General features: G+C 41.9%; 1 protein-coding gene across 11 annotated transcripts in view; it reads right to left on the bottom strand.

Moving 5' to 3' along the window:
* The window catches only part of STARD13 (StAR related lipid transfer domain containing 13), a 329,105-nt gene that overhangs the window by 3,165 nt on the left and 314,069 nt on the right, over positions 1–11,871 (bottom strand). For all 11 annotated transcript variants that reach the window (XM_017731330.1, XM_017731328.1, XM_017731329.1 and 8 more), the window contains 6 exons: positions 10,908–11,106; positions 7,610–7,817; positions 6,611–6,725; positions 5,639–5,860; positions 3,502–3,719; positions 25–201 (listed from right to left, as the gene is read on the bottom strand). In XM_017731330.1, the coding sequence (XP_017586819.1) occupies positions 25–201; positions 3,502–3,719; positions 5,639–5,860; positions 6,611–6,725; positions 7,610–7,817; positions 10,908–11,106 (1,139 nt within the window). The remainder of the gene's footprint in view (positions 1–24; positions 202–3,501; positions 3,720–5,638; positions 5,861–6,610; positions 6,726–7,609; positions 7,818–10,907; positions 11,107–11,871) is intronic.

Here is an 11,871-nt window from a genome sequence, read left to right as displayed (position 1 = left end):
ACTTTGTGCAAGTGGGATACTTACTTTAGGTCAATCCTGCAGATGTGGGTCAGCCTGGCTTTTCCTGAGCCACAGGGCTCTATCAAGTACTGGGAGTCCATCACGATGGCTCGTACGGCTCCCATGAGAGGAGCCTCTTCATGTTCCACAGAGATGGCAACCAGCATGCACATCCCCTTGGGCAAATCAGTCCTCCACGTCCTGCAGGAACATAGGCAAGACGGAATCACTTTAGCGATGAAACTTTTGGGCACATGAGTAAGAACCAGAATTAAAGTTACAGTTTGCTTGTCTGCCTGTCCTTGTTGCCTGCAATGCCAGTGGACCATCCTAGGAGTCCCTGGAGGAGTTTCATGTTCCCCAGTTGGTAGTCTGACCGTGATGTGGAATGGCCACCCATCTATGTGGCTCTGGGTGGAGAAGTTTTGCTTCTCCACAGGAGCACTTTGTAACCATTATGTATTATAGGGCATGATAGAGCCTTTTGCAGTCAGACGGAAGTTTTGGAAAGGAGAAAGAGTGAGGATAAGCCATCCAGCAAAAGCTGAAACTGTGCATTGTACCCATGCAGATTTACAGAACAAGAAATGTAGTACAGCAGAAATCCTCACTACTGCACAGAATATGTTTCAAGGGTGTCTGAATTAAAAACAAAATGTCCTTCCATTTTTTTTGCTCTCCCAAGTTTCTAGCCTCTCTTACATGCTGGAGAAGTTTTCCACCAAGTTCAGGAGACCTAGACTTAAATACTTAACATTTTTTTGTTGTTCTGTAAGCATTCTCTACTTGTTCTTATGTCTCACATCTTTCTCATCTCCACTGAATCTCAGAGGACAGGTCTGTGCTCTTTCCTATGCTGTGGGAAGAAATGAGAAATTCCCACTGTGCTGTGCAACATGCATCATCTTGCTGTGGATTGTCTGAGATAGGGATTATGCTTCCTTGGGAAGTATCATATTTTAGCAGGTAAGCTCTCTCAAGGACTGTTGAAGCTTGGACTTCAGCAGATAATTTTAACATTCTGCATTTTTCTTACATGAAACTGAGCTATTATTCAAGACACTGCAGGAAGATACTAACCAGAAGGTTTTACATGTGCCTGGGCATTAATAAAATTGATGAGCTATCTTGGCAGATGAAACACATGGGAGAAGGAAATCGCAGCTGAGATCCAGTATGAGAAATGCTGAACCATCTCCTGTGAGTGCTTGCACAGTGTTTAGATATTGCCCACATAATTTTGCTAACTACCCAGCACTACCTGGGCCATTTGGGATGTGGAAAGTTCTACATCCCAGAGATTTCAGAAGACTTATGTTTCCTGTTCCCAATCAGATAGATTTAGGCCAGTTTAAGCAGTTCTTTAAATGCCTTACAGTAGTAATATCAGGCATGGCACCTAACTCACCCAAATGCTGTCATACTTAACGAACATTAAACACTTGTGGATTCTTCAATAAAAGTGATGCCTGTGCAGGGCAGCTGAGAGCTGTGTCATATCCCAGGCATATGAAACATTTCCCCTCTCCTCTTACCATCAGAGTCTTCTCTGGGGAGCCTAATCCCCTTGTCATGACTGTCACATTGAAAAAAAAGGGAGCAACTAAGTTGATCCTTTCACAGCCCAGTGTTTGATTGATAATAGTGGATTCTTCAATAAAAGTGATGCCTGTGCAGGGCAGCTGAGAGCTGTGTCATATCCCAGGCATATGAAACATTTCCCCTCTCCTCTTACCATCAGAGTCTTCTCTGGGGAGCCTAATCCCCTTGTCATGACTGTCACATTGAAAAAAAAGGGAGCAACTAAGTTGATCCTTTCACAGCCCAGTGTTTGACTGATAATGAGAAAATTGCCATCTGTTAAAATATATTTATTCATGTCCCCAGAGATGTATTATAATTTCACTGTTCCCTTCCCACCAATCGTAAGGTATCAAATGGACTGCGGCATTGCTGGCTAACCTTGCTCTAGACTTAATGATACCAATCAAAGGAGATAAACAACAGAATCTGACAGATCTGCCTGATGGCTGCTTTCAGCCCTTAAGAACCCACCAGGATTCATTCTTATGATATGTATTTCAGTCCTCAGGGGTCATTCTGCCTGGGTTAGTGAAAAGAACAAGAACTCAATAGCAGGATTTGCCTTTAACTGATGTGACTGCACAGCAGGTCTTTAAAGAACATAAACCACCACGAAACCTAATAGTGAACTAAGTGGCAAGTGAGAGGACCAAATTACGGTCATCAAAACCTCCCTGCCGCTCACAGACGATCTTCTTGGTGCCAAATTTATCAGTGCTTCAAGCTAATAACATTATATAAGAAGATTATTTATAAAATAATGATAGATTTATAATTATATGAAATATAAAATATATATTTAATTATAAAATAATTAATTTAGCCCAGAATACTGTGGGAAAGCAAAGGAAATAGAGTAATGGGAGCATTGATTACAGAAAGCATTGTTTAAATCTTCCCTTAAGAGTTCCAATAATTCTTCCCCCGTACCAACAATGTCTGTGTGTTGTCATCTTCTAAGAGACTACTAAAGTTCACAAAAGGGATGTACTTTCATAATTATATTTTGTTTGGCTCATTTTTTTCTTTCAATCTTCATTCCCTTTAATACAATTCTGACTCACTGGAGTACTTCCTTTGTCAAAACTGCTTTGTATTTCTCTGGCACATCATTTCAATCAAAGAAAGCAGGGACCAAAAACGGGAATGCACAAAATCATCCTGAAATAAATAACTGTGGGACTGACCCTGTAAGTGAAATATGTCAGCAGCTCCACAATAGCTCCTAGCAAGCAAAGGCCAGGATTTCAAAGGCAGAAGGTGCATAAGAGGGTTATTTTTTTTGACTGTTCTGTACGGGCAGATAGACAATGGCAGAACTGGGATTGAATGTGGAATATTGATACACAGCTATACATTTATTTGAGAGAAATCATCCCCTGGAAGATAGAATACAAATCTACTGCCTCTTTCTGTTCATTTCCACACCAGGATTTTTATGGATCAGCATTTCTTTGTTTACAAAGACTCCAGCTGAAAATTTGAGATAATAACTTATATAGACACTGTATAACAGCCTTAGCTTAAAAGCACCACTATCTTCTCTTCTAAACATTTGGCTCTTAAACATCAAACATTCCCCAGAGAACAGCAAAAGCAGCGTAAAAAACAGTTGGGTTCTATTTGCACTGTTTTGACAACAAACAAAGCTAAGAGAGAAGAGCAGCTATTATCAGACATCTGTTCTGAGGAAGAAATTATATTTATGGCCTTAGGAGTATGTGCTGCTCAAATTACATCAGAGAAAAGGTCAGCATGCTCTAGGTGTTTGACTAATTCAGTTTGAGAAATCAACACTGCTGCCCAGAAGTAGAGTTCCTGGAGAGCAATTGCACAGATGTGAAGGCTGAGATAAGTCCAGATCTTCCTTTGTGCGCTGCAGGAGGCAAAGGGACCAGAGAACTGCCCTCAGCTTACCTGAGAACAACAAAGTCTCGGACCGGGTGAGGAGCCATGCTGTTCAAAACATACTGGTAAACTTCTGTCTGCTTGTCCAGGCTCTCAACCACCTTCCACTGCAAGAAGTCCTCGTCCCAGAGGTGACGTTCTCTCAGCACTCGGTTCAGGACAACTGATGGGGGGGCTTCAACTTCAACCGAGGCTTTCCAAAGCCTTAGTGGGTTCCCATCGCCAACCTGAAGTAACCAAGAACACAAATCCCCCATATGCCTGTGTTCAGCAGACAGTAACTGAAGGCAAAATCTCAATATGTGTGTTTGACTTCAGCTTAAGAGCATTCCTATTTCTCTGCTAATCATTACTATTATTGCTATTGCTGCTGCTCTACTAGTCCTGCATGGAAATCTGAAGTGATTCATTACTTTGCTCTCACAACAGAATATATCTGGACTAGCTCCCATAGTGCCAGTGAAGTTCTGCACTACTTCTGGTGTGACAGACACTTTTTCAAGTCCAAACATCCTAAGTGTAATGACAAATATGTGTCTGCAGAAGTAAAAAGAGATGAGAGACTGAAGCCCTGGGCTGAAATAAATAAACTACCTTAGGCAATCTTATACACTATCTGGGACTGAGGGTCCATTAACCCTCCTGGTTAAGTCAGGGGGAGCAGAACATATGCTAATTCAGTCGTGTCAGGTAGACAGATGTTTGCTCCTCAAAATAGCTGCAAGGAAGTATTGGGAAAACACCTTTCAAAGAGCACAGACTGATGGCTAGCTCCTCCTTGCTCACAGATCCTGTTTCTTGAAATGCCTCCACAGCTTGCAGTAAGGGGAGCAGAAAGTGCTGGGCTGTGCACAAGGTGACTATTCTACATTGCACACATACAGCTTTTCTGCATGGTTTTGGGGCATTATTGCCTATTTCAGGCAGTAAACAAGTTAACTGTAATCACTGGATCTTGCAAGCCTGGCTTTTCTAACCCCTCCCTACCCTATCACTTTCATATACCAGTGTGAGTACTTCAGAAACCTCTAGGACCTCCCACAGACCCAGGACTGTTTACCCAGAAACTCAGCTTCCACACCTCCTACCTTAAATTATTTCATGTTGTTGTAATTCTTTCTCCCCAAAGGTTTCAGCTCCCCATTTCCCCGGCCCTGGAGCCCCAGACTCCCCTCTTTAGTCTCACAGGTCCTTGACCACTGGCTGCACAGGCCTCTATTCCCTCTCTCCCATCTCCCATGTCCTGCTCCCACCTGAGCCCTGTTACTTTGTCCCCAGCCTCCCACAGTCCCTCCCTGGAGAGGTCACTCACAGAAGCTGGCTACAAACCACAGTAACTGTGGTTTCTTTGCCCTGACAGAAGCATTGCACTTTCTCAGGTTGGGGTAATGCTGCCTCCTGTCCCCTCACCATCCAGATCCCACATTCCTCCCAGTGCCCTTCTCCTGCCTAATTAGTGCCAGACAACCCATAATCCATCCCCTCCTCTTGCTAGCTGCTGCTGGTTCGGAGACCCCTCTGTTTTGCTATTGCATTTCCAGCAGTCCTGAACTCCACTGTCTGCAGGGACCCTGCAGCACCCTCTGCCTTGCTGCAGTGGTCTGGCTTTCCCTGAAGAAGTGATGGAGCCTGAAACAAATTCAGAAATTTTAATAAAAGCTGCAGTATCAAAAATCCACTTGAAAAAAGGACAAAAGGATCAGGGATAAAACTGGTGATATGGTTTGCCTGCTTAATAAAGCATTGGAGAACCTGAAGAAGTTCTGTAATTACTTGTGTTCTAGCTGTGTTCTCCAAACTGCTGGCAAACATCAAGAACTGGTCAGAAACTTTGCATGCCTCCAGTCAAAGAGCTTCCCCAGGTAATGTTCTCTGTTGTTTAACATCTCAGCTCACTGTTGTGTTGTTTGCTGTGTCACTTACTTGACCCAGCTTGCTTTGTGTGCCTTTTTCTGGAATCTCATACTTGAATTACTGTTGTATTACATTTTTAACTGCTTTTAGTAATCTTTTTAAAAATAAAAAAAAGAGTATTTGCCAAAAAGAAGGGTGTGCGTTTTGCCATGCAACATGTCAGGGTGCCCCATAGCTGAGCTGCATTTTGCTTTGGTTTCTTTGCTGCTTCTTCTATGTATCCCCAAATTACCTTTTTGTAGGCGAGTTCTGTGTTCTCTACACTGGAACATGTGACCCATCCTTTGAATTTCTCTTTTGCTTCTTTCTGGAGATTCTGCATAAGAGTTTCCAGGTACATCTGATAGTTCCCTCCTTCCTCATCCACTTGTTTCCCAAGCTCGTCCAGGGTAGGAGAATGCACTTCTGCATCAACATAGGAGTTTCGGGATTGGGTGATCATCTCGTGTGGGACCTGCCACAGAAGGGAGGGAAAACACACAGGGAAGATCTCCTGCTGAGAACTTTTCCTGAAGGCAATGTGTTCTTAGGCTGATGGACCATTCAGCATCCAATTGCATGAGCCTATGATTTGTAAAATGCATACCAATTTCTGTCTTTATGCAAGATGAAACATCAAAGTAGTCTAATGAAACAGCCCATGGCTCAGAACAGCACTCCTCATGCAGAACCATGTTAGACTGATCAACTGGATGTCAATACACCCCTATTACTCCTTTAGCCCTCAGAAATATTGCCTTCTGGGAAAGGCAGATATGAGCATTTGCTCTACTCCAGCTGCAGTGTAAGTAGCTGCAGGAATGACTGCAGCTCTCTGTGTGATTTTTACTTTATTGCACGACACACAGAAATAAAGTGTATGAACAATTATTTTTAAGATTAATAAGTTTTAATTGAGGCATTAAAAGCATTGTAATAAAATTTTACACTAGCAGATTTTGATTTGAATTAAACTAAAATTTCCTAATCCAGTGGTTTGGGTTGAAAACTGTTACAGAATAATTACCCTTCATCTTTTGAATAGTAAAAGGGAACTGCCATAAAGAAATGAGGTAACTAAACTTTAGATTAAGCAAGTTTACAAGTAAGTGAGGCACCAATCTCTGAGCTAACACAAGACAGAAAATGTAAGCATAAACATAAATACTTCAAAGGGTGATGCATTATGTGGCCATGAATAATGCTGTTTGAGTCTGTCACTCACCTCAAAAAGTTTGTTGCATTCCATTATCATGTGAGCAAGGCCCTGAGTAGCTGCCAGGTTTTCACTGAGGTCCTTCTGATCTGGCTTCCCTGTTGCATATTTTTTCTGTATTACTCTGTAATTGAATTCAGTATCTCAGGTAAAGAGCTGAATATTTTTAATATGAAAGCAAAAAGCAGCACGATGCTCCCAACACCAAAGAGAAAAAACCCTATCTTTAGTTTCTATTTATCACCAAGACTGCTCAAACTGTTGGGCCATTTTTAAAAGAAAAATGTTTACCTAAAACATTGTTGAGCCAAAGGTAAAAGCAGGAAAGGTTATACATATCCTGCATGATGTGTTGTACATTTTGAAATAGATTTTTAACAGACATGACGTAAAGTGGTTTACATTGTTCCTGCTTAAAGCACTTGCTCAGACATGGGTTATACATGTACTTGACCAAGAATCTCAGTATTCCGAACCAGATGGGAGGGAAAAAGAGTCAAGAGGGACCACTAATGTTTAGCCTGGCTATGCTCTGTTTAGTCTACACTCAGCATGTTACAGTTTTAATGTGGCCTGAAATAAACCCTGTTTCCGAATGGCAGAATGTAGACAGTAAACTGAAAGTGAAAAAACCCATTCATTGAAAACTACATATCAAAATCCTTTAAAATATGGTTGATCTTTGACTTCAATCAGAGCAAAATCAAGCCCTTTTCCTTCACAGAAGGAAACTGCAAAACATGCAAAACTCACTAGTGCCCCATTGAAAATTCAGCATGAAAAGCAGGCAGTGCATATTCACAACAGACAGCCAGAAATGCCTGCTGGGCTTGTGAAAACAAGTGTGCTTCTGGCTCTGCAGCAGGGGTTTTCCCCTCTTACTGAAGCCATGCCCTGTTTAATGTGTGCTGGAAAGCAGATGATTTGGAAAATTTTGTCCTGCATACCACTGAAAGCATCACTTGGTATTAAGGATGGGACTATTTATAATGCTGAGAAGAAACATACCTTGGTGAGCTTTCTTTCTTCACTATATTGAGATGGAAGAGGGAAGGGGCCAGACAAACAGCGATGTTCATGGGAGTCATCTGATTTTCCTCCACGGAGGTGACGTCGCTGAGGAAGCAGAGCAGAGTCTGCAGAACCTCCCTGTTCTCGTCGGCCATGAGCATGATGGCAGCCTGCACTGCCTGCAGCCGCTGCTCCTTGGGGACGTCTGGGAATGAGCAAGTGACGTTCAGGGGGTCAGTTGTGAGATCAGATAAGGGGCTGGAAAGATAAAGTTACCACAGACATTCACAGTCCCCTCAAGCGTTCCACAAACCACGCAGATGTGGTGCTTAGGGACATGTTTCAGTGGTGGACCTGGCAGTGTTAAGTTAATGGTTGAATCTTAGAGGTCTTTCCTGACCTTAATGATGGCTTTGTGAAGAGGCAGATGACAGGGGACCAAGGGGAAAAGATCAGCTGCCTTCTGGACAGCTCCGTTTTGCTCATCCACCAAGCACAGCTTCCCTCTCCAGGGTTTGGAATTCCTCTGTTTGTTTGAAGGGCTGCTCCCAAGAAACACACTGGACTTATTTAAAGTTTTTGAAGGGAGACTAGTACTCAGTACTCATAGCTTTAAATGGTATTTTTCAGGTTTTCTTTGTCCCCTGGCAAGACAGAAGTTTAAAAGTCTTACGGAAGTTTCGGGAACACTTACATTTGTGTCATAAATCATAAAAGAGTTTAATGAAAGAAGCAATGGATATGCTTAAATAGCACCTCAGACAGTTTCATTTCTAAAACTACCATAAGTTCTCTCAGTTTGGACTTTGAGTCCTCCTCTGGGTATTACGTACTCTCTCTATAATCGAATGGAAGAAGAACAAAAGCAGATTTACAGTAGAGGGAACAGCCAGCTTTTAAGATTTGACTGCTAGCCTTGTACAAGCACTTTATTTTAAAAGCTTTCAGACATGAATGACAAAATGAACACAGCCCAACACTGCTAAAGTTTCTAAAAGCAGCAAGACCAGGTTTTTCTGAGAAGTCAGAGGAGCCTTTGCTAAATCCATGCAATGTGTCTTTTCTTCCCACAACACCTCCTGGTAATCCCTCCCTTCCCTTTATTGTTGCTCTAATGGGTCTGGTACATGAAGCAGAAGATCAGCCAGTGCTTCAAGTCACAGGTAAATATTAGGCAACTGAGAGTTTTAGGGAAATGGAAATAGTTTCATCAATGCTATGCTATATAGACTACTACACTAATCATCTCATTCCAAATCCTATGTGTTAACAGCAATTCAAGCCATTCTGGATATATGAAAAAGGTCTTGGATATATGAAAAAATATCTTCAGGGAGTCCCAGAAAATCAGAAATCCCCTGCCAATATACTAGGAAAGAAAAAATTCTTCCTAACTTCACATTAAAAATTTGTTAAACAGAATGAAGGGTAAGAAAAACTCTCAGCTAGAGATTAGTTTAATTGCAGACGTTATGAAATACAATTGGTATCCCAGCAATTTTCAACATTTTTCTTTCTGTGAAATGAGTTTTGTCAGTACTGTCTGAAACAGAAAAATATATTTGTTGTTGGCCACATGGAAAAAAACCCCACTGCTACTCATTCTTAATCCAAACAATATTTTCTGGTGTCTACAGAGCCTGTCTTTTCTTGTTCCTACCTTGGTTTAAAGAGACTCATCCTCAAGTCTTTCTGAAATCCTTTAAACTCCTCATGCATTTTAAGAACATCTTTCCTAGCTCATTTCTTTCCCCCTCTGACCAAAGAGAAGTTCTTCAGACTTCCCACTGCAGTACCACGCAGACATTACAGAGTCTGCTTATGTCTCTCTTTACATTTTTTGTTGGCTGGTATCAGTGGTTCCCTGTTCAGTCTCACTTCTTGGAAAAGAGGAGCCCTTCTGGCTACAGAGCTGCTTATACTGACGACCCACCTAAAACATGGCAAGGGGCTAATTTACTTGCAATCTCTTCTGTGCAAAGATGGGACATGCCCAGTTTTCATCAAGCAATAGTTTAAAGGTGATTTGTTTCCAAGGACATGCAGAACATGTCTTTGTAGTGGATAATCTCCTCCTTGGCCATTGCCCATGGAAATGATCACAACTGCCATTTTATTAGCAGCCAGAATTCCTGTTGTTGTCCTGAACAAGCTTATTAATGTGTATGTGGGCAGACAACTTGTGAGCAGGAAAGAAGGGGAAATGATGGTCCAGGGCTAGGCACCAACTCTTGCTGTTAACTTATGTCCCAAGACATTGCGTACAGCCAAACCCACTAAACTTACTGGCAGTGCTGTCTCTCACATGCAGAATCCCAGCACTCTCTACCAGCTACAGACACTGTGATGGTAAATTCATTAGTGACTGTGTGCCACAGACAGATTTTTACAGTAAAGGGAAGCAACAGAAATATCTGAGATTCTTAAGCACTGGGATTATATGGAGTTTTAAAATGGCTTTCTATTGTTTTGGCAGCTGAAATGTCTCCCAGTGAAAAGACTAGACACACTTCTCTTTAGTGCTTCCAATTATTTGGCTTAGGCTGGCTGCATCTGCCAGAGTGCTGGCTGACTGGCCTTCATAATGGACATTGTCAGGAAAAATCTCCAATTCCTCTGGCTTTTCAGTGTTGTCCTCTCTGCTTATTTCTCCCTCAGTCTGGAGAAGAGATACATAGTAATTTCCTGATTCACAGGGACTTTCATTATTCTGATGCATGTGAGTCTCAGATTTTGCTGAAGATTGCTTATGCTGGAAAGAAAAGAAGAAATCCCCTGGTTTCTTTCTTTCTTTCTCTATGAGTTCTTTACATAGAGATTATGGCAGCTTGTTTTTTGCATTTTATTGACTATAACGAAAAAACAAATAATCAAAAGTCCCAGCAAGGAAGGGGACCACAGAGACACATATTCTCATGGTCAAGTACCACTTCTCCATGCCCAGATGACTCACTTATATTGAGATATAAGTGCATGAAACGGGCCCACAGTTTAAAGAAATCCAACAAAACCATGAGTCTTCATGCTTTTTATGCCCAGCAGCCTGTTCTTCTTTCTTCTTTCTGATCGTGAGCCTGGTATGAACATTGTCTCCATTAAATTTGAAAGGTTTAGGTGGTTCTGAAGACCTCTTAGTGAAAGGCTTTGAGGGCAGAGGAGTTTCTATATCTCAAAGGTCAGCAGAAAGAAACCTATTGTGTTACCACGCCAAAATTATTTACAGTATATTACTATATGATATATAACATTTTCCAATTGTTTATAATAGTAGAAATATGTAGAAATGGCAGCTTACACTGATAGATGTGCAGAAAAGTCTCTCCTAGTTTACTTGTGAGGAGAGGTTCTGGCAGGTCCCTGAAGAATTGCTTTACCATGTCAGCCACATCATACGCTGACTGGTCCTCATAGCTGACGTTTTCTGGGGAGCTCTCGTTCATCTGACGCAGGGCCTGGATTCGGGATTTCACTCCAGATTTCCGAAACAGACCCACCTAAAAACATACCATGATGAATGGGGTAAAAGGGAAAATGTCACTTGAAGAATATATACACATAATATACGTTTACATATAAATCTACTGCGGGGACTTTGATCATGACCAAAGCTTGGGTTGCTTGTTTTTCTCTAGGCACAAAGGAGGAAAATGTGCAAATGCAATTGATGGTCCCACAAGTCTTGCAGGCAAGCGCAGGCTCCCACAGCAGGATTGTAGGGGTTAATAATGCTGCTGCTCTCTGTCCTGTCCTAGAGGGAGGGTTCAGAGTGCCTTGTGGTTTCCCTGCTGCCTGAAGAGTTTAAGCAAGATGCTCTGCTGATATAAATCAGCCTGGCTTGCTTGGCTTGGGTGACTGACTGTTGATTTACTCCAGCTGAGAATCTGGCTCCTCATGTTTATTTGGGTATATATTTTGAAGACTAACAAGAAAATATTATGCTTAGCTAAGTAATAAATGCTGTGGCAAAAGATTAGTACATCCTGGTAGAGCTTTAAAATCAAGATGAAATCTGTGTTTTCCCTTTCCTGCTCTCTGCTTCCAAGAGTTCTCCCAGATTCCACTGAAAAGTCCAGTTTGAAAGTGGGGGCCACAGAGGGATTACTTGTGCAGTGTCACTAAGATACATTTTTATCCTATTTGCTTTCTGTTTGAAAGGAAGTGGTAATTCTTCAAATGATGCCTTCAAGGCAGGGCTGCCCTTTCTTGTCCTTCTCTGCCAGCAGAATTTCCCCTGGGCTGAATTCCTGGGCCTCAACCAC

Source organism: Corvus brachyrhynchos, unplaced genomic scaffold (genome assembly GCF_000691975.1).
Source record: "Corvus brachyrhynchos isolate BGI_N302 unplaced genomic scaffold, ASM69197v1 scaffold103, whole genome shotgun sequence".
Lineage (NCBI taxonomy): Eukaryota > Metazoa > Chordata > Aves > Passeriformes > Corvidae > Corvus > Corvus brachyrhynchos.
The sequence above is the reverse complement of the archived record's forward strand: the minus strand, read 5'-3'. Positions and strand labels throughout refer to the sequence as shown.